Here is a 27,581-nt window from a genome sequence, read left to right as displayed (position 1 = left end):
TAGATGAAAAGAGGCCAGCTAGAGCCACAGTAGTACTGGTAAGAGATGATTGTGGTTTGGATTTAGGAAAATGAGGAAAGATGCATTTGAGATGCATTTTGGAAGTACCTATAATCGGAGGGCAAAGAGAAAAGCAAGCATGACTTCTAGGTTTCTGGCCCCAGTAACTGAGTGGATGGTGATATTTACTGAGCTGGAAGAGACTGGAGGAAGAACAGGAATGTGCAAAACAAAGCATTCAATCAACTGAAGCTCCATAATTCCTGTTCCAGTAATCTGACCCTCTGCCAAACAAATGTGTTCCCATTTTGGCTTTCCATCATTTCTTTCTCTCTCACAGACTCTCCTTGGAGAACCATAAGCTGTAACTAGAATGCCAACAATATTTGATTTCATCTGGCAGAAAAAAAATGGTGGGTGGAATTAAGAGACTCTGAAGCTAAAGGCAAAATGACAGACCCAACACTTGACTTTATAGTCTTCATCACGCAATTCTGAAAATGAGTGAAATGTCCAAATATGCCAAAATATGTTATTTGAGAATCTGTCTTTTACCCAGTAACGTTCCTGCCAAATGCACATATCACAGTCTGTAATTAAACATTACATTTAATTAAAATCTTTGTGTATTAACATAGCTTGTAATTAAACATTTGCAAGTCATTAATATCTGTCTTGTCACTAGATCTGAAGCTCCCTGAGGGCAGGGACCTCACTGGCTTTGCTCACAATTGGATCCTCAATACCTGCCACAGTGTACTATATGCAGTAGGTACTCAATAAATACGTGCTGAAGGATGTTTGTACATTTTTTTCTGGTCAATGACAGAAACTATTGGTTTCTCCCCTATATCCAATGACCCACCCCCTTTTCTAATAGAACCCCCATTATTTTTCTGGACACATGGCCACTGTGTCCGTTTCCTAGGACTACAGGAACAAAGCACCAAAAACTGGATGGTTTTAAAAACAGAAATTTTTTTTTGTCTCACATTCTGGATGCTACAAGTATGAAATCAAAGGTTCAGCAGGGTAGGCCATGCTCCTTCTGATAGCTCTAGGGGAGCATCCTTCCTCGTGTCTTCCAGCTTTTGGAGTTTGTCCCCAATCCTTGGCACTCCGTGGCTTATAGATGCACCACTCCAGTCACATGGACAATTCCCCTTTGTGTCTTTACATGATCTTTCTTCTGTGTATGTCTGTCCTGTGGCCAATTTCCCCTTCTTAGGACATCAGTCATACTGGATTAGGCCCACGCTTATGACCTCATCTAAACTTGACTACCTCTATAAGGCCCCTATTTCCAAAGTGAGTCAGATTTTGAGGTACTGGGAGTTAGGACTTCAACATATCTTTTTAGGGGGACTCAATTCAACCCCTAACAGCCATCCAGAATAAATTCTACATTTCCCAGATTCCCTCACACCTAAAGTGCAGCCATGTGTGGTTATGTCCGAAGCTAATGGGATGTAAAAGAAGTCATGTGTGCCACTTCCAAAGGTGTCTTTTATTTTTGTTTATTTATTCATTTTTGAGACGCAGTCTTGCTCTGTCACCCAGGGTGGAGTGCTGTGGCGTAATCTCGGCTCACTGCAACCTCCACCTCCCGGGGTCAAGCGATTCTCCTGACTCATCCTTCCAGGTAGTGGGACTACAGGTGCATGTCACCATGCCTGGCTAAGTTTTTGTATTTTTAGCACATATAGGGTTTTGCCATGTTGGCCAGGCTAGTCTCAAACTCCTGATCTCAGGTGGTCCGCCTGCCTCGGCCTCCCAAAGTGCTGGAATTACAGGCATGAGCAACCATGACCAGGGAGATGGGTTTTTTAAAAAAGGATAGTGCTCTCTGCTTCCCTTCTTTCCTTCTGGGTGGCTAGAATGCAGACCTAATCACTACAGTTCCAGTAGCTGTCTCAACCCTTGAAGTAACCTTGGGAATGGAAGCCAAGGAAAGTAAAAAAAAAAAACAAAATAGGTGACTGAAACCTTGGAGATACAGCTTAGCCCTGAACTGGCCTCCTTCTGGCTTTGACATGAAAACAAAACAAAGAAACAAAAACACCCAAAATACTAAAATACTAATCTTAGTCATTGTTTTGGAGGATTTATGACACTCACAAATGAAGCTAATTGTAACTGATATATAGAATCTTATCTAGGTAACATCGCAGCAGATATAGTAAAGGCACTCTCATGTTTATCTTTACTTCCCAAGATACTTGGGTTAGTCACTGCTATGGACTGAATTGTTCCCTCCCACCCCAAACTCAGATGTTGAAGTCTTGATGCCCAATGTGACTGTATGTGGAATAAGAAAATAATTAGGCTGGGTGTGGTGGCCCTGTATCTACTAAAAATACAAAAATTAGCCGGGCGTGGTAGTGCGTGCCTGTAATCCCAGCTACTTGGGAGACGGAGGCAGGAGAATCACTTGAACCCGGGAAGCAGAGCTTGCAGTGAGCCAAGATTGTGCCACTGCACTCCAGCCTGGGCCACAGAGTGAGACTCTGTCTCCAACAAAAAAAAAAAGAAAAGAAAGTAATTAAAGTTAATGAGGTTATAAAGGTGGGTCCCTATAGGATTAGTGGCCTAATGAGAAGAGACTCCAAAGAGTTCACTGTCTCTTATCTTCCTTGTGGGCACACAGTGAGAAAGCGGCCCTCTGAGAGTCAGGAGAAAGGCCCTCATCTCACCATGCTGGCTCCTGACTTCAGACTTCCATTCTCCAGACCTGTGAGCAAATGAATCTGTTGTTTAAGCCATCCAGTCTGTGGTTTATTATGGCATTCCTAACTGACCGATACTGTCATGGATGAATTCAAGAGTACGTCTTTGAAAAAAGATGCCTAGCTTGGGTTGGATCAGCTTTGAATCTCTTTCAGGTACAGGTCAGTTGAGGGTAGTCCCTGACTTTACAAGTGGGGGCAGTTTCAGCTGAGTGCAGTGGCTCACGCCTGGAATCCCAGCACTTTAAGAGGCCAAGGCAGGAGGATTGCTTGAGCCCAGGAGTTCGAGATCAGCCTGGGCAACATAGGGAGACCCCCATCTCTATAAAATAAAATAAAATAAAATAAAATAAAATAAAATAGATTAAACAAATTAAAAAACAAAAAGTGGGGATAATTTCAGGACTTATCTAGCTTTGAAGAGTCCTCCATAGGGGTGACAGATTTGGCCTCACACTAGTTATTTGGGTATGACCTGGAAAAACAGAGTAGCTGCCTAAGCTTCTGAGGCTTTAGGAGCCTCAAGACTGCCCCTTTCTAAAAACTGGCCCTCGTTACTGTCTTTAAGGATCCAACACAGAGTTAAAAGGCAGAGTTAAAAACCCATAACAGATCAATTCAAGAGAAGCACAGGATTGTACCAAGATGTTTAAAAAACTTTCCATTTATCAGCTTTGGAAAAGAGAACTCTTCCTACTGTTGTGAATAAAAATGTTTAGTGTCAACAAAACGTTAAACAAACTTAGCAATTAGCAAAAATGAACCCACTGATAGGAATATAGTAGTCAATGGGGCTTGAACTTGTAATACCAGCATTTGCTGATTTTTAGATGCACATTTTAGCAATTCTGAAATCAAAGCATATCTTACAATCCATGCTATTTTATTCTATTTTATTTTATTTTATTTTAGATGGGCTCACTCTGTCACCCAGGCTGGAGTGCAGAGGCAGGATCACAGTTCATTTTATTTTATTTTATTTTATTTTAGATGGGCTCACTCTGTCACCCAGGCTGGAGTGCAGAGGCAGGATCACAGTTCACTGTAACATTGAACGACTGTTCTCAAGTGATCCTCCCACTTCAGCCTCCCAGGTAGCTGGGACTACTACATGCCAGCAGTGGCTGACTATGTGCCACTGAGCCTGGCTAACTTTTTCTGTAGAGGTGAGGTCTTGCTATGTTGCCCAGGTTGGTCGTCAAACTCCTGGCTTCAGGTGATCCTCCCACCTCAGCTTCTGTAAGAGTTGCAATTAAAAGTTTCAGCCACCACACCCAGCTACAATCCATGCGTCTTGTATTTGATGAAATATAGTAGACATTTATATGTAGACAAATATAGTAGACATTATAGATGGTTCATTGAATGTCCATCACATGATGGGCATGGGCTTGATACCTCATACACACATTTTTATTTATCCCCATGACCATGCTATGAAGCAATTATTATCGCTACTTAAAAATGAGAAACCTAGACTTAGCTTTTCTAAAACTAGAAAGAATTGGAATAGTATACTGCAATATGGCAGAAACATGTGATTACATAGACCCTCTCCCTCTGTTATCCCCTTTTAGCTACTGTTTTGTTACTTCGTGTTTCATTTGCAAATATAAATGTATCTAAGCAACAATCAGTCAGAAGACTCTGAGTAACAATTATTTAAATAAGCAATATAATGAAAGACACCCAGAAATATTTATTGTTGATTATGAAGCAGCTACTGAGCTAGGACACATTTTCCATTTATTTTTTATGTATTTATTTTTGAGATGGAGTTTTGCTCTTGTCACCCAGGCTAGAGTGCAGTGGTGCAATCGCAGCTCACTGCAACCTCTGCCTCCTGGGTTCAAGCAATTCTCCTGCCTCAGCCTCCCAAGTAGCTGGGATTACAGGTGCCTGCCACCACGCCCAGCTAATTTTTTGCATTTTTAGTAGAGATGGGGTTTTGCCATGTTGGCCAGGCTGGTCTCGAGCTCCTAACCTCAGGTGATCTGCCCACCTTGGCCTCCCAAAGTGCTGTGATTATAAGTGTGAGCAACCGCGCCCAGCCCACATATTCCATTTAATCATGACTATTACCAGCCCTATTTTATTTTATTTTATTTTATTTTATTTTGAGACTCGCTGTGTCACCCAGGCTGGAGTGCAGTGGTGTGATCTCAGCTCACTGCAACCTCTGCCTCCTGGGTTCGAGTGATTCTCCTGCCTCAGCCTCCTGAGTAGTTGGGATTAAAAGCACATGCCATCATGCCCAACTATTTTTTGTATTTTTAGTAGAGACAGGGTTTCACCACATTGGCCAGGCTGGTCTCAAACTCTTGACCTCCAGTAATCCACCTGCCTCGGCCTCCCAAAGTGCTGGGATTACAGGAATGAGCCACCGTGTCTGGCCAGCATCATTTTAAAGGTGAAGAATTTGAGGCTTAGATTAAGTAATTATTTTAATTATTATTTAAAATTAGTTAAAATAAGTAATAATATAAAAATTATTAGTTTAAGTAATTATTTTTGGTCCTATAAAAGTCGTGAAGCTAAGACTCAAACCCCCCCCACATCTAACACTTAAGGCAGGGCTCTTTGGCAGTGACCCTCCTGCCAGTCACAAACTAGAAACTCAAGCCCTAATGAACACAAACATGGGCTATAAGGCAAAGGGAATGTGATGTGTCAGATGAAAAGAATGAGAAGGAGATCAGATGTGATGGCTCATGCCTGTAGTCCAGCTACCTGGGAGGCTGAGGTGGGAGGATTGCTTGAGCCCAGGAGGTGGAGGCTGCAGTGAACCATGTTCACACCAGTGCACTCCAGTCTGGGTGACAAAATGCGACCCTGTCTCAAAAAACAAAACAAGCTGGGTGTGGTGTCTCTCGCCTGTAATCCCAGCACTTCGGGAGACTGAGGGAGGTGGATCACTTGAGCTCAGGAGTTTGAGACCAGCCTGGCCAACATGGTGAAAACCCGTCTGTACTAAAAATGCAAAAATTAGCTGGGCGTGTTGGCATGTGCCTGTAGTTCCAGCTATATTTGAGAGGCTGAGGAAGGAGGATCACTTTAACTCGGCAGGCAGAGGTTGTAGTGAGCCGAGATCATGCCACCGCACTCCAGCCTGAGTGATGGAGTGAGACTCTGTCTCAAAACAAACAAATAAGCAAGAAAAAACAAACAAATAAAAAAATGGGAAGAACTGGCAGGAGAAGTCAGAGACACTTCTGGAGATTTTGGAAAGTGGGAGAACATGTAGTGCTGGTGATGGGGGATACCGGGATGAAGGTGAAATCCGATGAAATCAGTCAGAAAGGACCTTGGTCCTCAGTAACGAGCAGTGTGGCAGTGACTTAGATGAAGTTAGGAACAGGAACTTGGGGGACATGAAAGGAGTAGGCAGGATTCTAGGGTGACAGGGCAGAGGGCAACTCGATCTGGGAAAGCTGAACCTCAGAGAACTCAAGACGTATTTCCAAGACTGAATAATTACTCAGATTAATTTCACAAACTGGTTGTGCCTCTGAGATGTGCCCATGTATTCAGACTGTGGCGAAGGAGGGAAGGACGACATGGCTGACCAGCATGAGGGGCCCTGCATGCATTATTTCCTTTAATCCCTCAGCGACCCTATGAGGAAGACACCACACATATCCCTAGTTAACAGATGAGAAGGAAGCCCAGAGAAACGAGACAATTTGCCAAAAGTTACACAGGCATGAGGAGTGGAGCCAGGATTCTGTCTGATTCTAAGAGCCTAAACTAATTTCTTGTGATAGGATCATATCAGTGGTTGCCTCTGGTGAAAGAGGCTGACTTGAAAGAGGCACGAGGGGACCTCTGGAGGGACAGATGTGTTCTGTGTTCTGATTGAGAGTGACACCAGTGTGCACATCTGACAAACTTACCAATCTATACGCTTAAAAGGTATGCATTATTTTATTTTATTTTATTTTATTTTATTTAAGAGTGTCGCTCTGTTGTCCAGGCTGAAGTGCAATGGCACGATCTCAGCTCACTGCAACTTCCTCTTCCTGGGTTCAAGCGATTCTCCTGCCTCAGCCTTGTGAGTAGCTGGGATTACAGGCATGGGCCACCACGCCTGGCTAATTTTTCTATTTCCAGTAGAGATGGGGTTTCACCATGTTGGCCAGACTGGTGTCAAACTCCTGAGCTCAAGTGGTCCATCCGCCTCGGTCTCCCAAAGTGCTGAAATTACAGGCATGAGCCACCACAGCTGGCCAAAAGCTGTGCATTTAAAAAATGTCTTTCTTCCGCTCTAGGCTATAAATCCCATGAAGGTCTAATATAATGCCTAGCACATGGTAGTGGTCAGTGAATAGTGACTGAACAAGGAACTGTGCACTGTTACCACTGTATTACTGAGGGCATCAGAGCCTGCATAGACGAAGAATCCCTGCAAAGGAAGGACACAGAGCAGAAAAGGGCTCGGTGCTGAGACCCTGAGAAGACGCCCTCTCAGGCCACCACTTCACAGCAAAGTGGTCATCTTTCCCCTCCCAGTCATGCCCAGTTGTGAGCAGTGGCTCACTGACCCTATACTTTTCTGCTAACTGAGAAGCTACAACTCTGCAAAAGTGAGACATAGCACTGCATACAAAACAACACTGTTTATCCCATATGACTCTCCTGAACTCCACTGGAAAGGAACTACTTTTTTTTTTTTCTTTTGAGTCAGTCTTGCTCTGTGGCACAGGCTGGAGCGCAGTGGCACGATCTCGGCTCACAGCCACCTCCGCCTCCTGGGTTCAAGCGATTTTCCTGCCTCAGCCTCCCTAGTAGCTGGGATTGTGGGCACGTGTTACCACACCTGGCTAATTTTTGATTTTTTAGTAGAGATGGGGTTTCGCCATGTTGGCCAGGCTGGTCTCGAACTCCTGACCTCAGGTGATCCACCTGCCTCGGCCTCCCAAAGTGCTGGGATTACAGGCAGGAGCCACCACCCCCGTCTATAACTACATATTTTTAAAACATCACCTCAGGATCTATGTCCTAGGGGAAAAAAATCACAGACGGGATTTTCTCCTTTGTGTGGATTGTGGATAGTTACTCCACAATTTGCTTCTTTTTTTTTTTTTTTTTTTTTTTTGAGACGGAGTCTCGCTCTGTCGCCCAGGCTGGAGTGCAGTGGCCGGATCTCAGCTCACTGCAAGCTCCGCCTCCCGGGTTCACGCCATTCTCCTGCCTCAGCCTCCCGAGTAGCTGGGACTACAGGCGCCCGCCACCTCGCCCGGCTAGTTTTTTGTATTTTTAGTAGAGACGGTGTTTCACCGTGTTAGCCAGGATGGTCTCGATCTCCTGACCTCGTGATCCGCCCGTCTCGGCCTCCCAAAGTGCTGGGATTACAGGCTTGAGCCACCGCGCCCGGCCAATTTGCTTCTTTAGTGCCCAAATTATCTTGGCCAAATTAATTTCGGAACCTGGCCTCTCTTGGTTCAGGAGGAAAATTCCATGAAATAGACAGTTATGTTGCCATCAGAGGGAAAGACCAAAAAGCAGGATTTTGACCTTTTTTTCCTTGCTATGAAAAATAAGAAATTTTGAAAAAGGAAAAAAAGGACATCATGGCCACTAATTTTTTATTCTGACTCAGATGGTTCTGTTTCTATGTAAATATGCAAAGAAACAGATAAACAGAGAAAAAAAGGCCCCGTTAAGTCCACATCCATCAATTCATCACGGCAGGAAACAAGAAAAGAAGCCAGGAGGCTTGAAATCCCTCTGAGACTTGGCACAGGGTAGCATGAAAACTTGAACACTGTTTCTCACAGGATTTAATTATTCCCATAAGAAAAAACAAACTTTCCAGAAAAGAGCAAGGATATCTTTTGTTCCTGATTTGTTAACTAGGGCTCAAATTCCTTCAGAGCTTGAAGGCTGAATGGTTTGCTCTGACAAGTGTTTGATTAAACTACCAAAAATAAGGATTCGGGATTTTTCACTTGGATGACCCTGGTAGATCTAGTCCTGACCTAAGTGAGGAGCTGATGCCAAGAATGAAAATTATTTATTTGATCTTCTTCAAGTCAACCCAGGTGAACACGTGACCACTCCAACAAGAATACAAATTCTCTCTGCGGAAGACACAAAAGGTCATGCATCTATGAGCAGTTTGCCAGGGATTTCAGGGTTTAATATAATATGTCATCTATTGGCCTCCACCTCATGGGTTTGCATTTTTTGAAATAATACAATAGGAAGCATGTGGGTGTTGGGGGAGATACATCAGATTTGAATCTAACTGTGACATTTACAAGCTGGGTGACCTAGGGAAAAGGATAAACTGGGTCTCGGTTTCCTCATTTGTAAAGTAAGGAGAACACTACCTACCCACCTTCAGCAGTTGTTGGAACAGTAAGAGTTCATGGGGACACAATGCTGGTGATCACTAAGTATATTCCCTTAGCCTTTCTTTGGAAGTATCAGTTCATTGAATCATTTAGTAAATTTGCTTCCAGCACTTACTAAATGCCAAGAATTGTGCTAGCTATTGAGAATATAATAGTTAAGACAGACAAGGGCTCTACATTTAGACAGTCATTGAAAACAGATGGACAAGTAACATATAAATATATACAATCAGATTCTAAAAAATATGATGGAGACAATAAGACAGGTGTTACAGATTGAACGTTTGTGTATTCCCAGAATTCATACATTGAGGTTGGTCGTGATGGCTTAAGCTTGTAATCTCAACACTTTGGTATCCCGAGGTAGGCAGATCACTTGAGTTCAGGAGCTTGAGACTAACCTAGGCAACATGGCAAAACTCCATCTCTACAAAAAGTACAAAAATTAGCCAGGCATGGTGGCATGATGTGCCTGTGGTCCAAGCTACTTGGAAGGCTGACAGGAGGATCGCTTGAGTCCAGGAGATGGAGGCTGCATTGAGCCATGTTCAGGCCACTGTACTCCTGACTATGTGACAAGGTGAAACTCTTTCTTTAAAAAAAAAAAAAAAAAAAAAAAATTCCGTGGCCAGGCATTGTGGCTCACACCTGTAATCCCAGCACTTTGGGAGGCTGGGGCAAGTGGATCACTTGAGGTCAGGAGTTTGAGACCAGCCTGACCAACCTGGTGAAACCCTGTCTCTAATAAAAATACAAAAAAATTAGCTGGGCGTGGTGTTGCACACCTGTAATCCCAGCTACTTGGGAGGCTGAGGCAGAAGAATCACTTGAACTGGAGAGGCGGAGGTTGCGATGAGCTGAGATCGGGCCATTACACTCCAGCCTGGGCAACAAGACCGAATCTCCATCTCAAAAAAAAAAAAAAACAAAACTTTTTTTTTGATACATTGAAATTCTAACCCCCAGTGTGATGGTATTAGAAGGTGGGGCCTTGGGAGGAAATGAGGTCATGAGGGTTGAGCCCTGATGAATGGGATTAGTGCCTTTATAAGCAGACTGGAGAACTTGCTCTTGCTCTCTCTGTACTATATCACTGTTGTAAGAGTTATTAAGAAGTTATTTTAGGCAGATAGAGAGGAAAAGGGGTCCTAGGGAAGTTTCATTTTTAAAGCAGCTCTTACAGCCAGGCCAGCAACCTTTAATATGCAAATGGAGGCCATTAGAAACTCGGTCCATCCAAACATGGCGATTCCCTGGCCTTCTTGCCCTTGCGACACACGCTCCTGGCAACATGGCTGCCCCCACCTATTCCAATGTGTGTAGAACATCATGGTGCCCTGCATTTGCATATTAAAAGACTAGGGTGGGAGGGCCAGCTTTTTCGGGCTACGTGAATGACATGCCTTGTCAAACCAATCCCCTGAGCCCTGTGCAAATCAGACACCACCTCCGCCCACCTTCTTATAAAACTGGCTGGTATTTGTGGCACCTGGGGTCTCCTCTTTCGGCTGTGGAGCCCCCCTCCCTCTGTCTCTGCACGGGGGAGCATCTATTTTTGGCCTCCTCCCATCTTTCTTGCCTATTAGACTCTCTACTTCTTAAAACCACTCCACACGTGGCCATGTCATTTTTTCCAATTTGACTCAAGACAAAGAACCTGGTGTTCCTCCACTCATTGGAGCCATATCATCATTGGTGGGATATAGCAAGAAGATGACCAACTGCAAACCAGAAAGTAGACCCTCATCAAACACCGAGTCTGCCAGAACCTTCATCTTGGACTTCCCAGACAAATGTTTATCATTTAAGCCATCAATTCTATATAGCAGCCTAAAATAACTAAGACCACATGGTGATACGAGGAGAAGTAATTGGAGAAAGACAGGAGGAATATCACAGGGTATTCAAGGAAGGTTTCTCTGAAAAATTGACATTTAATCTGAGACTTGAAGGATAACAATGGAACCAGCTATTCAGCCCTAGGCAGGAGCAAACCCAGTATCTGGGAGGAACAGAGATAAAGGCAGGGAAGGAGATAAAGATATGATAAGTAGGGCCCAGATTACAGACTTTGTAGACCACAGAAATCATCTGAGTTTATTCTTATTGTAATAGGGAGCCATTAGAGTATTGTGAGTGCCTGAGTCACTTAATTAGATTTTCTTTAATAGGCAGACATAGGCATAATCATGATGTACTCCTGAAATGTAAAAATTCTCTCTGACTAAAGCAGAGGATGTCTTCTAGAGGATCATGTAAAACAAGGTTATCATAGATAGTATGGTCCAGAAATGGGTTTAGATTTGATGTGATTTAAAAAAAAAAAAAGATTATATCATTCAAGGTTGTAACATGAAACCAATGTTTACACAATATTCATTATACTGTAACCTACAGAATAGCTGTAGCTATTCTTAGCACTTTGGGAGGCCAATGTGGGCAGATCACTTGAGGTCAGGAGTCTGAGACAAGCCTGGCCAACATGGTGAATCCTTGTCTCTACTAAAAATACAAAATGAGGTGTGGTGGCACATGCCTGTAGTCCCAGCTACTCGGGAGGCTCAAGCAGAAGAATCGCTTGAACCCGGGAGGTGGAGGTTGCAGTGAGCCAAGATAACACCACTGCACTCCAGCTTGGGTGACAAGAGTGAGACTCCGTCTAAGAAAAGGAAAAAAAAAATAGCTTGGGGAAGGAACTGGCTTCCCTTTCAAAGTAGCAGCAAAGAGATAAGAGACAGAATTTTTTCCTCCTGGAATGATTTGTTCCTCTAGGACATGAGTATTTGGATGCTGACATTAAATGAGCTACTGTAGAGAAAGAGCCTGGCACGGCACAGGGTCGGGTACAGAGAAGAGAAAGTTCCTTCTCTTGTTTGTTCCTTTCCCCTTTGCATTGAAAGGAAATCAGAAGCCCTGGATATAAAATTCTTCAAGGATGAGTGAAAAGTCATCAAAGGAAAAATGCAGGAAACAATTTCTCGATGTAAATGCATTGCATGGGTTGATGAAACTTTTGATGATTTCCATATTTCACGCTCCATTCTAGAATTGTAGTGCCAGACAAAAGTCCTCCAAGCCCAAGGTTTACAGATTTTTTTTTTTAAGTAAAGGAACTTTCAAAATAAGAATAACTCAAATTCAAAGATGCTGGGTCAAGCCTGGTCAACATGGTGAAACCCCATCTCCACTAAAAATGCGCAAAATTAGCCGGGCATGGTGGCGCATGCCTGTAATCCCACCTACTTGGGAGGCTGAGGCAGAAGAATCACTTGAACCCAGGAGGTGGAGGTTGCAGTGAGCCAAGATGACATCACTGCAATCCAGGCTGGGCGACAAGAGTGAAACTCCATCTCAAAAAAAAAAGTAGTCATAGCAAAAGTATAAAAATTTCACTGGATGGAGCAGCCACATCGGCCCAGATACAGGGCTCTGCCCCCATTCAAAACCTGGAGAAAATGAGAACCCTGACTAAAGGAAGAGCCCAACATTCAGTGTAGGAAGGGACACTGAGGCACTTTACACTATCCTAGATTAGCTCTGGACAGTCAGAGATGCCAAAAGGAGGCATATGGTCAGAATGTTGGACAATTTCCACCACCCAGACCTCGCAGGTTAATCAGTGCCCAAGTGGGAGGATCCTTCCCACAGGGCACCCCAGGACCCTCTTGAGGACTACACACCCCAAACTCTGCAGTTTTCCGAGTTGAAAGTATCAGCAATGACAGGTTGCTGGGAACAAGCCTTTACGATTAGATTATACAAATGGCTTCTTTGTAAGTGAAATTATTCTATGACAAATGGTAAAATAGGAAAAAACTGAGTTAGTGTTTTAGGTAAGAAAATAATGTACAAAATAATTTCTAATGAATATAAACAGCTAAACTATACGGAAGGACATAGTATTTGCTGTCCTTTTAACCAACAAACAGTAATACTAAAAATGTATTCTCTGTATAGTCATGCACTGCATAATGATGTTTCAGTCAACTACGAACTGCATATATGATGGTGGTCCCATCATTTTTTTTTTTTTTTGAAACGGAATTTCCCTCTTGTCGCCCAAGCTGGAGTACAATGGCGTGATCTTGGCTCACTACAACCTCTGCCTCCCAGGTTCATGCGATTCTTCTGCCTTAGTCTCTTGAGTAGCTGGGACTACAGGCACCCACCAGCATGCTCAACTAATTTTTGTATTTTTAGTAGAGACTGGGTTTCAGCATGTTGGCCAGGTAGGTCTCAACCTCCTGACCTCAGGTGATCTTCCCACCTCAGCCTCCCAGAGTGCTGGGATTACAGGCATGAGCCACTGAGCCTGGCCCCCCATCATCTTTTAAGATTGCAATAAAGCTGAAAAATTTGGCTGGGCATGATGGTCAAGAGATCGAAACCATCCTGTCCAAAATGGTGAAACCCTGTCTCTACTAAAAATACAAAAATTAACTGGGCATGGTGGTGCACACCTGTAGTCCCAGCTACTTGGGAGGCTGAGGGAGGAGAATTGCTTGAACCCTGGAGGCAGAGGTTGCAGTGAGCCGAGATTGTGCCATTGCACTCCAGCCTGGGTGACAGAGCCAGACTCTATCTCAAAAAAAAAAAAAAAAAAAAAATTGAGAGAGAATGCTTTAAAAAAAATTCCCATTGCCCAGTGACATCATAGTTGTCATGGACCTTTTTCTATATTTAGACACACAAATACCATTGTGTTACAATTGCCTACAGTATTCAGTACAGTAACATGCTGTACAGTGTTTATAGCTTAGGAGCGATAGGCTATACCTAGGTGTGTGGTAGGCTGTCCCACCCAGGTTTGTGTAAGTACACTCCATGATGGTCACACAATCACAAAATTGCCTTAAAACCCATTTCACAGAACATAACCCTGTCATTAAGTGGTGACTTTATATTAATTCCAATGCAGTTTGGCCAAAAGCATCTTCTTAGAAGAGTTTTAGGGCTATATCTTAACAACAATGCTGATAAAGATTCCTTTTGTGTGTTTCTCTTAAATGACAAAATGTTACGTTAAACAATTTAAACAAGCTTTTTTTTCTTCTTGCCAGGTTTGTCAGAATTTTCAATATACTAATGTGCTTTGTGAATTTCTAAGAGGGGGATAAAGTATGTGGCAGTTTAAAACTGCTTTGATCAGAGAACCTCAGGACAGATGTTTTGCTGGACCAGAGAGCTGTGTAATAATACAATGATGGAAAGGCTGCTCTAATGAACTCTGTAAAGCTCTATAACATAAGAAAACCACTGTGTACCTCTGAAGAAACTAAACATATAAACCATATGAAGCATTAGCTTATGAAATTGAAAAAATATATAAGGTAAAACATCAGTCAGGGTATATACATTAAAGAGTTAATCAGTTGACATTGCCCAGAATGGTGATGTATGTACATCAACAAAGATAAACTAAAATCAGTTAATTTCACTGTACACTTGGCTAAACAAAACAAGGTCTTTAGTTGCAATGTAAATAAATTCATTGCTTTCCTCAAAAGAAATGCTCTTTAAGCCAAAGCATCATGCTAGTGAGTACACACTCAGAACTGAAGCACTGTGCCAAAATAAATTTATAGTAGGTACTTTATTGTGGAAATAAAATATAAAATCCTTCCCTAGCCAAGAGTTCCATTAGAAAATGAAAAATTCAGCCTCGGCATGGATGCAAATACTTGCTTTTTTATGAGCCCGGCCAACATTCCTACTCTGAGTTGCTTTGGTGCTGTGCCCGCTGCAGTCTTGGGAAGGTAAAAGGGCTCTGCCATGCACTGCCTTAGCCAGCAGGGCTTCCATGGCTGCCCCCGAGCACAGGACCCCAGGGCCTGTGCCTCCCCGACATGAGTGAGGTGTTCAAATCAAAAGGCGGAGGCAGCCCCTAATCACACCCATGCTGATACCTGGGCAGGCAGTAAAGGTGCTCTTTGCTTCCTTGAGCCATTTTCTGTTGCCCACTTATTTTTTCCAGCATGCAAACCAATGCCAGAGAGCTCATGCTGGAAATTCGAGAGGCGGAGATCCCAATCATGCTTACTGCTACTCTAGGAAAAGGCTGATGGAAGAGGATGAAAGTATCGAATAAATGAACAGGGGAATGATCTTTAGCTTTTAAGCCTTCTGCATCCTCTTATGGTTTCAGATAATCGAGACAGAAATATCTTCTTATGAAACATTTCACAGACAATAGAACAAAGCTGTGCTATATAAAGGTATATCAGAGCAAAAAACCTCAACATCCTCTTAAATAAAAACAATGTGTATAATATATATACACACAAGAAGTCTAGAAGAATATAAATCAAAATGTTAATGGCTACATTTTATAGGATGCCAATTACACACTTCAAAGCTGCTTAAAAAATGTTAACAGTAGTCATCTCTGAGTTAGGGAAGATTAGAAGTAATTTTACTTTTTTTCCTGCTCACATATATTTTCCACATTTTCTTGACTGTATATGTGTCTTTTTTTTTCTTTTTTTTGAGCCAGAGTCTCAGGCTCTGTCACCCAGGATGGGGTACATGGGTCCGATCTCAGCCCACTGCAACCTCTGCCTCCCAGGCTCAAGCAATTCTCCTGCCTCAGCCTCCTGAGTAGCTGGGACTACAGGAGTGAGCCACTACGCCTGGCTAATTTTTTGTATCTTTAGTGGAGACTGGGTTTCACCATGTTGGCCAGGCCAGTCTTGAACTCCTGACCTAAAGTTATCTACCCACCTCAGCCTCCCAAGATGCTGAGATTACAGGCATGAGCCACCATACCTGGCACATATATGTATCATTTTAGTAAATATATAAAAGTTATTTTGGGCCAGGTGCGGTGGCTCAAGCCTGTAATCCCAGCACTTTGGGAGGCCTAGACGGGCAGATCATGAGGTCAGGAGATCGAGACCATCCTGGCTAACATGGTGAAACCCCGTCTCTACTAAAAATACAAAATTTAGCCGGGCGAGGTGGCGGGCGCCTGTGGTCCCAGCTACCTGGGAGGCTGAGGCAGGAGAATGGCGCGAACCCGGGAGGCGGAGGTTGCAGTGAGCTGAGATCCGGCCACTGCACTGCAGCCTGGGTGACAGAGCAAGACTCCGTCTCACACCAACAACAAAAAAAAAGTTGCCGGGCGCGGTGGCTCAAGCCTGTAATCCCAGCACTTTGGGAGGCCGAGACGGGTGGATCACAAGGTCAGGAGATCGAGACCATCCTGGCTAACATGGTGAAACCCCGTCTCTACTAAAAAATACAAAAAACTAGCCGGGCGAGGTGGCGGGCGCCTGTAGTCCCAGCTACTCGGGAGGCTGAGGCAGGAGAATGGCGTGAACCTGGGAGGCGTAGCTTGCGGTGAGCTGAGATCCGGCCACTGCACTCCAGCCTGGGTGATAGTGAGACTCCGTCTCAAAAAAAAAATTAAAAAAAAGTTATTTCCAACAATCTTCCCTAATTCATTCAATAATGAATTGATGTTTGTGTAGCTTTTTGTACTTTATCAAGGTTTCCACACATTTAATCCATAAAACAATGGGAAATAGTATGACTGTCATTTCAAAGAGGAGAAAACAGACTCTGAGATATTATAAAACTGATTCAAAGTCAACAAGCTAGTAACTAACAGGACCAAGATCTAGATCTCCAGATCTCTTCCAAATTTCATGGCTTTTGTTTTCTTTTTCTCAATATTGGCTATGTCATATGGTCTAGTATGTGCTACTAGATACATAAACCCCACAGGAATATACCTTGCATAGAATAGAGGCATTGGAGTTCTTACACAAAGATTTAAGCAAAGGGAAATACATAATTTTTCAAACTCAGTATTGGTTGAGGGGGAACATGTAAAACACCAGGGGAGGTTTGGAGACCAAACCTCCAAACACCAGGGAGGTAGGAAAACTTGCTCTCCCGGTTCCTGTATCATACGTGCTTGACTTCATTTTAACCCCATTCAGAAAGGGAAAAGGAAATTTGACAAAAGTGAAGCCAAAACACTTAGGGAAAAAAAGTACACATGGCATCAAATAATGAAATTAAGCTAGAGGTATTTAGACACTGCTAAATGTTGTTTTGTTGTTGTTTTGTTTTGTTTTAGAGACAGAGTCTCGCTTTGTCACCCAGGCTGGAGTGCAGTGGTACGATCTTGGCTCACTGCAACCTCTGCCTCCTGGGTTCAAGCAATTCTCCTGCTTCAGCCTCCTGAGTAGCTGGGATTACAGGTGTGCGCCACCATACCTGGCTAATTTTTGTATTTTTAGTAAGGATGGGGTTTCGCTATGGTGGCCAGGCTGGTCTTGAACTCCTGACCTCAAGTGATTTGCCCGCCTTGGCCTCCGAGTGTGCTAGGATTACAGGTGTGAGCCACTACGCCCGGCTAGATACTTCTAAATGTTTATTAGAGGAGAGGGAAGACCCAGGGAAAGGTTAAAGACTTTGGAGAACAAGAAAGAGAGGGCAGAAATAGAAAAGGACACAAAATAAGATGGATTTGGATCCCCAGTAAGAATCATGGCCAATTTGGCATGAAGAACCCAAGACAGTTATAAAAGAGAGTGAGAAAGACCCGATAGTACCTTCATTCCTGCTGCGGCTGCAGGGCCACTGGGGTCTACAGCCTGGATGTGGCATGGCTTACTTCCTCGCACCACAAAACCCCAGCCAACCGCGTCACCAACAATCTGGAGAGGAAAACCACAATTAGCAAGCAGCCGACTGTCTCCGGCAATTTGCTTATTCTTCTGAGGGAGAGAAAACCAGCCCAGGATTAAGTATGCACCATGACATATTTTCCTCCGTTTCTCTCTCCCCTGCCAGGGGATTGGAACACTGCTTCTATCACAAACCTAGGCATCTCCCTGTAGAAAAGGTGGTAAAAAAAAATCTAACCTGTTTGGCAGAAAGAAGATGCTCCCGTGAGGGCATGATTCAATAAACCACTGGACGATGTTCTCTTTCTTAGGCTGTTATACAATGTAATGTCAGACTCCAGTAGAAGGTTTAGAAAAAGTCATAACATGGCTGAAATGTCTCTCCGGATACAGTTTCTACTCTAACTTTGTTCTTTTCCCCAGTATCCAAATGATACACTCTTGATCCTGCAATGTCATGAAAGTCTAGCATAATTATTTAAATTACTAATGGTGGGAAATGAAGAGACTTGGCTTTCTTTTCTTTTCTTTTTTTTTTTTCTTCTTGAGACAGAGTCTTGTTCTGTCACCCAAGCTGGAGTGCAGTGGTGCAATCTCAGCTCACTGCAACTCCCACCTCCCGGGTTCAAGTGATTCTCCTGCCTCAGCCTCCCGAGTGACTGGGAGTACAGGCACGCAACACCACGCCTGGCTAATTTTTTGTATTTTTAGTAGAGACAAGGTTTCACCATGATGGTCAGGCTGGTCTCGAACTTCTGAGCTCAGGTGATCTGCTCGCCTCAGCCTTCCAAAGTGCTGGGATTACAGGCATGAGCCCTCATGCCCAGCTTAGACTTGGCTTTCTAAAAACACAATATTCTCCACCAAGGGGGAAAAAAATTGAAGAAGTACATAAAGTTCACAATGTACAATGTACAAGTAGACTCTAAACCAAAAGTTGTTCGGAATTAGAGAAGGCCTTTTCTATAGAAATCATTATTAGAGCTGGCAGTTTCATTCCCTGGACAGCTCCTAGCCACGTCTTTCACACATAGCCCAACCAAAACACAGCTGAAACACATTCACAATCAATTACTAACAATGTTGGCATTTAAATTAAAAATCAAAAACAAATACTTTCAAAATACAATCTGCTCTCTCTTCAATGCTGGAGACTGAGGAAAAACAGGGAGAAACAGGGAGGTAAATGAAAATTTTTGTGGAAATGCTCAAGATTTTCAGGCACTTCCATTACTTTACAGTTTGCAGTTATTTGTATATTATACTCAATTTCACTTCCGAAGGTACAGTTTATCTTTTCCTCTGGTACAGACGTGTTATCAGTGCCTTTCTCCTATTAACTCCTCAGCATTCAGAATGTGAAGCGGCCCTTAGCAAATGTTTGCTGCGTGACTGAGTGTGGATAGAATTCTCCCCCAGCCTGACGTAATGCCACTAACGTTAGAAGATGAAGGAGGAGTAGGAGTGTTTGGAAGAGGATATGAACGTGAATTTGAGGAGATTGACAGAAGGAGACACGGGAAGGGGAGTGGGGGTGGTGATGCTGAGAGGAGCACTTTCATTCCATTTAAAGAAATCCAACGCAGGCAGAAGGAACCTAAAGGACCTCCAAGAAGGGACAGGGTGTCCGGAGCTGCTCACAGCAAGTCAGAGGCTTGTGTACCTCAAGGCATGCTCACATTGTTGAAGCACCCTGCCTACGGTAGAACAATGTATCCCACAGTTTCCTTTCTCTACCTTAACACTTCCCTCATGTTTTAAATAACGTCTAGAATTAATTATAATACAGAAGGGATTATTGGCATCATTGGCACTTTCATTTGCCATAAAATCTAATAATAATTTAAATTACTAATGGTGGGAAATAAAATCTAAAATTATTAGATTTTAAGGCAAATGCAAGTACCAATGATGCCAATCTTAAAATTTGCAATTAAATTAGAATAAGCGCATAATGGAAATCTTTTCTTTAACAAAGAACACATCAAAAAAATGTTAAATGCTATATGAATAATAAAGCCTGTGAAGTCCTAATGCGTCTTAGTGCCTTAAGGTCAAGAAAGCCTATTATCATAATTATGCTAAAAACAAAAAGAAAACTAGAAAAACAGTTTTCAGGTCAGTCTATAAGCTACCCATTGACACATGGACACGGTGCAGAAAAATGGGCAGCACAGGAGAAACAGGCCAGACCATCAGCCTACCGTGAATGTCTTCCTTGCATACGGAGCCCCGGGAGTAAGGAGTTCCTCAGAGGTGACTGGTCTCTTCAGCACTGTCAGACAAACATAATGTCAAGACATAAGCACTTCCAAGTCCTCCATCCATGTATTCAGCAGCTATTTAGTGATATCTCATAGGTGACCATCAGTGAGAAAAAGTAGCAAAGATCCCTGCCTCACAGTTTATATTTTAGCTGAGTGGAGACAGAAAATAGCAGCAAACATACATAACCCTAAACCTACCTTACAAAGTTAAGGAAAAAAAGAAAGGGAAGGAAAGCAAGAGTGCCGGGGGTGGGGATAAGAGGACAGGTCAATTTTTTTTCTTTCTTTTTTTTTTTTTGAGACGGAGCTTTGCCTTTGTCGTCCAGGCTGGAGTGCAATGATGCGATCTCGGCTCACTGCAACCTCCGCCTCCTGGATTCAAGCAATTCTCCCACCTCAGTCTCCTGAGTAGCTGGGATTACGGGCACCCAACACCACATCTGGCTAATGTTTGTATTTTTAGTAGAGACAGGGTTTCACCATGTTGGCCAGGCGGGTCTTGAACTCGTGACCTCAGGCAATCCGCCCGCCTCAGCCTCCCAAAGTGCTGGGATTACAAGCATGAGCCACCCAGCCTCATTTCCTTCTTAACACCTAGGACTGCATGTACACACTGCTTTCTGCCCTGAGTAATAATGCTAGTGAGCTTTTCGGAGTATTTAACATGTGCTAGAGAGGCACCATGCGAGGTGATGTGAATATATTAACTCAATCATCACAAGAATGAACGAGTTAGGATCGTTGTTATCCCCATTTTATAACTGCAAAAACAACCTTAGAAAAGTTAAATTGATTGTGTCCAAGGTTCCAGAGCTAATGGGTGGCAGAAGTAGAATCAAACTCAGGCGTGAGACACCAGCGCCCACACTCTCAGCTACTGTGCCACACTCACTCTGGGCCATGCTGTCCTGCAAGCAAAAGAAAGGGTCTAGAAGCTCAGGAAGATAGTGGCATGCCATCCTCCTCACATCAGCTCGCTGCTGTTGCCTACCAAGACAGCAGACAGCAGCCAATTCCTGACTTGTGGCTGCCTAAAACCCACTGATAATGAACCTCCCCATCCATCCTGTGCTCACTAAGAACTGGAGAGGGGCTGTCATATCCTCCCCAAATAGCCAGGGGGTCAGGGGACAGGGACCATTCTAAACCAGCTCTGTAGACATCGTGAACTTGAAGTGCCACAGATAAACAGAAAAGCCCCAACCACCGGGCCTAACCTGGTGAAGTGGCATCCTCCGATCCCCTTTGCTGGTGAGAGTCAGAGGTCAGGTACCAGTTCTGGAATGAGTGCGCAGCAGACAAGGAAAGGGAGCGTGGGGAGAGGCCTGATGATCCACCAGAGCTGGGCCTTGCCCGCTAGTTACATGCGTGGCCTTCTGGCCTGACAAGCACCCTCTCAGTGAAAGGCAATCCAGTGCTTCTTGTTGAGGTGACAGTTTGCTGATCTTATCACCTTTGCTTTCAGAAATCTCATGAAAGTGAAAATTAATTTATGGTCACTAAACAAGAGGGAGTAGGTCGAACATCAACATGGAAATAGTATCTCTCAGCAGATGGATGGGAGATAAGAAAAGTGGTCAATATTTGAGGACTGAGATCTTTTTTATTCCCTGTCAGATAACTCTCTCCACTCCCCATAAACCCTCAGGGGCTTATGAATTTGGATACATGAATCACAGTGTACTATTTGGCAGCAGTGCTGACCATTCATTTTAATGCATTTCTTTCCTCTTTATTATGTTGAAAAATGTAGAAACTTTGAGGCCCAGGGAAAGCTTTTTTCTTTTGATATCCTTGGAAGCTTATTTGCTTATTACAATGATACCGATAACATCAATATCTTTAGTACTGTTTTTTTTTGTGTCTGGCTTAGGGCATTTATATACAGTACTAAAAAACATATCCTGGTATATTTAGGATAATTAATTTTTAAATGCATCACCGTGAAGGCCTGATCATCTGCTTGTGAAAAAAAAAAAAAAAAAATCACAGATGAGCTCACGAGGTCTTGGGAACCCTCTCAAGAGTGAGAGAGAAGCTTGTCAAACTATGGGTAAGACGTGGGATTTACAAACCACAGCTCAGTCCTGACAGCTCTTGTCCTTGGAGACCCACGAAAGGAAACAAGACCTTTCTCTTCTGCCTGCCTAACAGTAAACTCTTCCCTTTGACCCAGAGGCAAGGAGAAAGAGGAAACAATACTAACTTACCTCAGAGAACATGGATTTTGCTGCTAATTTCAGTAATTAACACTTTTTTCATATTCCATCATAAGCAATCAAAAACATGTAACATGGTTATGGCACCACTGACCCTTTTATTGAAACTGAGATCTTTTGCTTTTAACTTTGAGGATGTCTGTCAGATTTCTATGAAGGCTTCAGACATCCCATTTCTAAGAATTCAGTTCTCTTTTTTCATTCTGCTTTATCAGCAAACTGCAGGAATTGAAAAACCTAGCACTCAACGACTCTTCAGCCAGTACAGTGTGGAAGCAAGTTTCTTCATTCACTTACAGGTTACATTTATTCCTGCCGCTAACTCTCCAGAAGGCAGCAAAAAAAGAAAAAAAGTTAGATCAGGAAAAACAGCCACCTTCCTAGACAATAGCATTAGACGACAGAGTTTTCTCTCAAAGCCTTTTGAACCACATCGATTAGTCCTTATTCTTACTAACATGAAATATTTTGTTTTGTTCTCCAAAGAGGTGGTGCATTCATTGAGTTGGGGTTATGACCTGTCATCTTTGTATCCCCAAGATCTAATAATGAGGAAACAACATGAACAAAAGGAACAGAGCCTCTTCCTTGAAGGTGACAAACTGGACGGTGCCTTAAACAAATGGGTCTGAGAGTGTTTTCTGGCAGTTGCTGTAGTGATGGACCACGTGTCCTCATCCTGGCAAGAACAGTGAGGACATGAGATGGGTAAGGATGGTAAGAAAGGGTAGCTTCAACGGATTACCAGTTTCTGGGGGGTTAACTGATTGGGTAGAAGAAGGATTGTTTCTAAGTACATGTTCACCAACAATCTTTGTGCCTAGATTTTTTTCCTGGAATAGAAAGGCCATGGAGGTTGAGGAGCAGATTTTGGAACCACAAGGCACCCAGGGTCAATTCCAGGGATAGTTGGGTTTGCACACATCCATGCTTCTTCCTTAAGGGTGTTGGGCCCCAACAGATCTTTGCATCAGCTGCATTCGGGGGAAGTGCTGTTTCCCCTGCTGTGAACACTGTTACACACTCTGACCAAAACCCCCTTCAGGGCTCAGGAACTCCTCCCAGCTCAGGGAGTGCTAATGGCATGGTGACAGCCCTCAGCTGTCTTGGGGACCATCTCTCTGAAGACAACTGCTTCGCCCAAGGTCATGCCCTCCTCCCAGGGGCAGCCAATATCTAGTAAGTGGCCAACACGTGGATCTAAAGGCCCAGGCCCCTCAACACAACTCCAGGCAACTTGGGAGGGCCATCCCAGCTCCTGAGGTCTTATTGGGTCAATGACAGCCTTCACTGAGACTGGGCTACAACCCAATTTCTCCTTCAGCCCAATTCTTCCTTCCCTTCATTCAACATGTGTGGACCCCAAGAGCATGCTCTAACTTATTAGAACCCACACACTAGTCTCCCGCTATCTCAGATTCTGCTTCCCAGAGACCTGCCCAAGTCCCCACAGTCTTAGGAATGGGGCCACCTTTTGGGCACTCACCGGACTTGGGATTGCAGAGCACAGGGGGGCTGCTGCTGAGGGTGGGGCTGCTGCTGAAGTAGCCGCTGCTGCCACAGCTGCTCATGCTGCTCCTCCTCACTGCAGACACGATCTTTATCTCCTTGCTGGGGCTCACTGTGTAGGCCAGAGAACACACAAGTCAACGAGGGGATGGTCTCGGCTCACTAGAGCACATAGGCTTTCAACTGCAAGGTCCAGGGAGGCCAGGAAAAAGCACACTGGTCTTAGTGGCAGAAAAACAAGAGCTTGAGTTGCAGCTCTACCACTTACTTTATATTATATTATTTTTTTTTTTGAGATGGAGTCTCACCCTGTTGCACAGGCTGGAGTACAGTGACACAACCTGGGCTCACTGCAACCTCTGCCTCCTGGGTTCATGCAATTCTTTTGCCTCAGCCTCCTGAGTAGCTGGGACCAGAGGTGCCCATCACCATACCCGGCTAATTTTTGTACTTTTAGTAGAGGTTGGGTTTCATCATGTTGGCCAGGCTGGTCTTGAACTCCTGGCCTCAAGTGATCCACCCATGTCAGCCTCCCAAAGCACTAGGATTACAGACGTGAGCCACCATGCCTGGCCAGCTCTGCCACTTGTAGCACAACTTGGGGTCACCTCAGGGAAGCTCTCTGAGCCTAAATTTCCCTGACTGTAAAGTGAGAACAATGCTGTCTTACAGGATTGTGCAAGGGGTGGGTTATATCATGTGCATGAAAAAATGATATTATTTCAAGAACTACCACATCCATGCTGAGCAGTCCTTGCTAGGCTATAAATGACATGCTAGTTACACGGGATGAATCAACAGTGAAAATAAATGCCTTCTGATTTCAAATAAAACCATTAATCAGGCTGGGCCCGGTGGCTCATGCCTGTAATCCCAGCACTTTGGGAGGCCGAGGTGAGCGGATCACGAGGTCAGGAGTTCAAGACCAGCCTGGCCAACATAGTGAAACCCCATCTCTACTAAAACCACAAAAATTAGCCAGGCGTGGTGGCATGCACTTGTAATCTCAGCTACTTGGGAAGCTGAGGCAGGAGAATTGCTTGAACCTGGGAGGCAGAGACTGCAGTGAACCAAGATTACACCACTGCACTCCAGCCTGGGCGACAGAGTGAGACTCTGTCTCACAAAAAATAAAAGCAAAATCAAAAAAGGATTAATCATCCAGAGCCATGGAAGAAGGAGCTTAAAATACAGAGCACACATTCAGGCTTTGAGCGTGTATGTAAGGCAGTATCTTTACTTTTCTGATTTGGTTCTCTGTCATGGAGTAGGCTGGCTCTCAACATGGGGAAGGTATATGACTGAATGAAAGAAATCATGGAGATCCTGGCACGTGGGAAGCACAAAATAAATGCTGGTGTTCATGGTCATGATGTGGTTCGAATATATGTCCCCACCCAAATCTCATGTTGAAAGATAATCCCCAATGTTGGAAGTGGGGCCTGGTGGGAGGTGACTGGATCATGGGGGTGGATTCTCACGAATGGTTCCATCCCCATTACACTGTCCTCACCATAGTAAGTGAGTTCTTGTGAGATCTGGTTGTTTAAAAGTATGTGGCACCTCCACCCCCAACCCCTGCCACTCCCACTTGCGCCATGTGAGACCCCTACTCCCACTTCACCTTCAACCATGATTGGAAGCTTCTTGAGGTCTCCCCAAAAGCAGATGCCACCATCCTTCCTGTTTTGCCTGCAGAACGGTGAACCAATTAAACTTCTTTTCTTGATATTAGGTTGGTGCAAAAGTCATCGCGGTTTTTGCCATTAATAGTAATTTCTGTGCCCCGGGCACCGAGCCAAGCTTGAGTGCATGAAGCTTGGTGTGCATTAAACTGATGTTAGCTAAAGCTGGTGGACACAATAGGAGGTGACAATGAGACCACTTACAACTATAGGACATTTCTGTGCCCCATTACTTTTTGCAATTTTGCCATTACTTTTCACAACAAAAACCACGATGACCTTTGCACCGACCTAATAAATTACTCAATCTCAGTTATTCCTTTATAGCAATTCAAGAATGGACTAATACAGGTTACCATGGTTACTATATCCTTCTACTCATCATTATCACTTGTTCAGGTCTATTGGGCCCACTCAAGAAACAGGCAAACCCTTGTTTGTGAGAAAGTAAAATCACTCTGCAGAAGTTTGCAATGTTAAGGAGACATATATCTAGTGTGTCCTCTTGACCTGATCAGATTGGCCTGGGAGCACAGGATTAGCCTCTTGACCCTCAGCCAGTCTTTCTTTTCCCACAGAAGCTCATGCTTCTTTCTCTCCTCCAGATGGCTGCATCTGAGGAACCTGGGTGTGGGGGATCGGGGAGGTGGTGGCATATTAGAAGCACTGGAGTAAACAAAACTGCGGTGAGCTCAACTGGTGTTAGCTACAGCTGGTGGACTGAGCTCTGCCCACCACTTCCTAACTTTGTGTAAGCCACTTAATTGCTCTGTATCTTAATCTCTTCAACTGTAAAATAAGGATAAGAAAAGTCCTTTCTCTTAGGGTTACAGTAAGAATTAAATGAGAAAATTCATATAACCAAGCTTGGCTCAGGGCCTGGGGCACAGAAATGTCTCAGTACATATAGTTGTTTTGTTTTGAGACAGAGTCTCGCTCTGTCACTGAGGCTGCAGTGCAGTGGCGAGATCGCTGCTCACTGTAACCTCCGCTTCCCGGGTTCAAGTGATTCTCCTTCCTCAGCCTCCTGGGTAGCTAAGATTACAGGCACCCACCACCACACCCAGCTAATTTTTGTATTTTTAATAGAGACAGGGTTTCACTTTGTTGCCCAGGCTGGTCTCGAACTCCTGACCTCAGGTGATCCTCCAGCCTTGGCCTCCCAAAGTACTGGGATTACAGGCGTAAGCCACCACACCTGGCCTCAATACATATAGTTGTGGCCGGGTACAGTGGTTCACAACTATAATCCCAGAGCTTTGGGAGCCTGAGGCAGGCAGATCACCTGAGGTCGGGAATTCGAGACCAGTATGACCAACATGGAGAAACCCTGACTCTACTAAAAATACAAAATTAGCTGGGCATGGTGGCACATGCCTGTAATCCCAGCTACCCAGGAGGCTGAGGCAGGAGAATCGCTTGAACCTGAGAGGCGGAGGTTGCAGTGAGCCAGGATCACGCCATTGCACTCCAGCCTGGGCAACAAGAGTGAAACTCCATCGCAAAATAATATAAAACAAATAAAACAAATAAATAAATAAAATACATATAGTTGTAAGTGCTCTCTCTGTCATCTCCTGTTTATAACCAAGTCATGACACTTTCATATTGTGCTGGGTTAAGCCCAGTAGTTTCAAACCTTAAACCAACCAGTTTCTCAAGGTAACACCAAGTTTTCAGGGCAGTTCAAGATACCCCTTTAAGCACCTCACCCTCTTAAACAGACGGACACTTACTTCAAGTTCACATTTTCTGGATGCACTCATTTGTGAGCACCAATCACATCATTTTTGTTTTCCTCTTACACCCTTGTGGACAGACAGATCAGCCGAATCAGCACTCACGATCAATGGAGGGACAGCTGTCACAGCCAGGTCACCCGTACATCCAATCACCATCATTTCCATCACAGCTAACGGCACATCTGAGACTGTCGGACTTTAACTGTAACACCCCCGGCTGCTATGCTCTGTGAGACTTGTATCAGCTTTGCATTGTTCTTGTTTGTTCTCTGTCACCCACTGATAACGGGTGGATAACCAGTCATTTTTTTGTGGTTACCGGTGTAAATGCCCACAGAAATAATCTTCTTATTCATCTTTGAAATGGATAGCTTTTTGAAGTTGTGATTCACAAAACTGAATAATTAAATGATATGTAAAGACTACTTGTAAGGCCGGGCA

General features: G+C 43.9%; 1 protein-coding gene across 1 annotated transcript in view; it reads right to left on the bottom strand.

The window, feature by feature from the left end:
- The window catches only part of DEPTOR (DEP domain containing MTOR interacting protein), a 188,568-nt gene that overhangs the window by 30,132 nt on the left and 130,855 nt on the right, over nucleotides 1–27,581 (bottom strand). Inside the window, exons 6-8 of the mRNA XM_033202533.1 lie at nucleotides 23,691–23,825; nucleotides 19,923–19,993; nucleotides 17,644–17,748 (exon numbers count right to left, since the gene is read on the bottom strand). Coding sequence (XP_033058424.1) covers nucleotides 17,644–17,748; nucleotides 19,923–19,993; nucleotides 23,691–23,825 — 311 coding nt within the window. The remainder of the gene's footprint in view (nucleotides 1–17,643; nucleotides 17,749–19,922; nucleotides 19,994–23,690; nucleotides 23,826–27,581) is intronic.

The sequence above is a fragment of the Trachypithecus francoisi genome, unplaced genomic scaffold, assembly GCF_009764315.1.
Source record: "Trachypithecus francoisi isolate TF-2019V2 unplaced genomic scaffold, Tfra_2.0 Lachesis_group7, whole genome shotgun sequence".
In the NCBI taxonomy this organism is placed as follows: Eukaryota; Metazoa; Chordata; class Mammalia; order Primates; family Cercopithecidae; genus Trachypithecus; species Trachypithecus francoisi.
The sequence above is the reverse complement of the archived record's forward strand: the minus strand, read 5'-3'. Positions and strand labels throughout refer to the sequence as shown.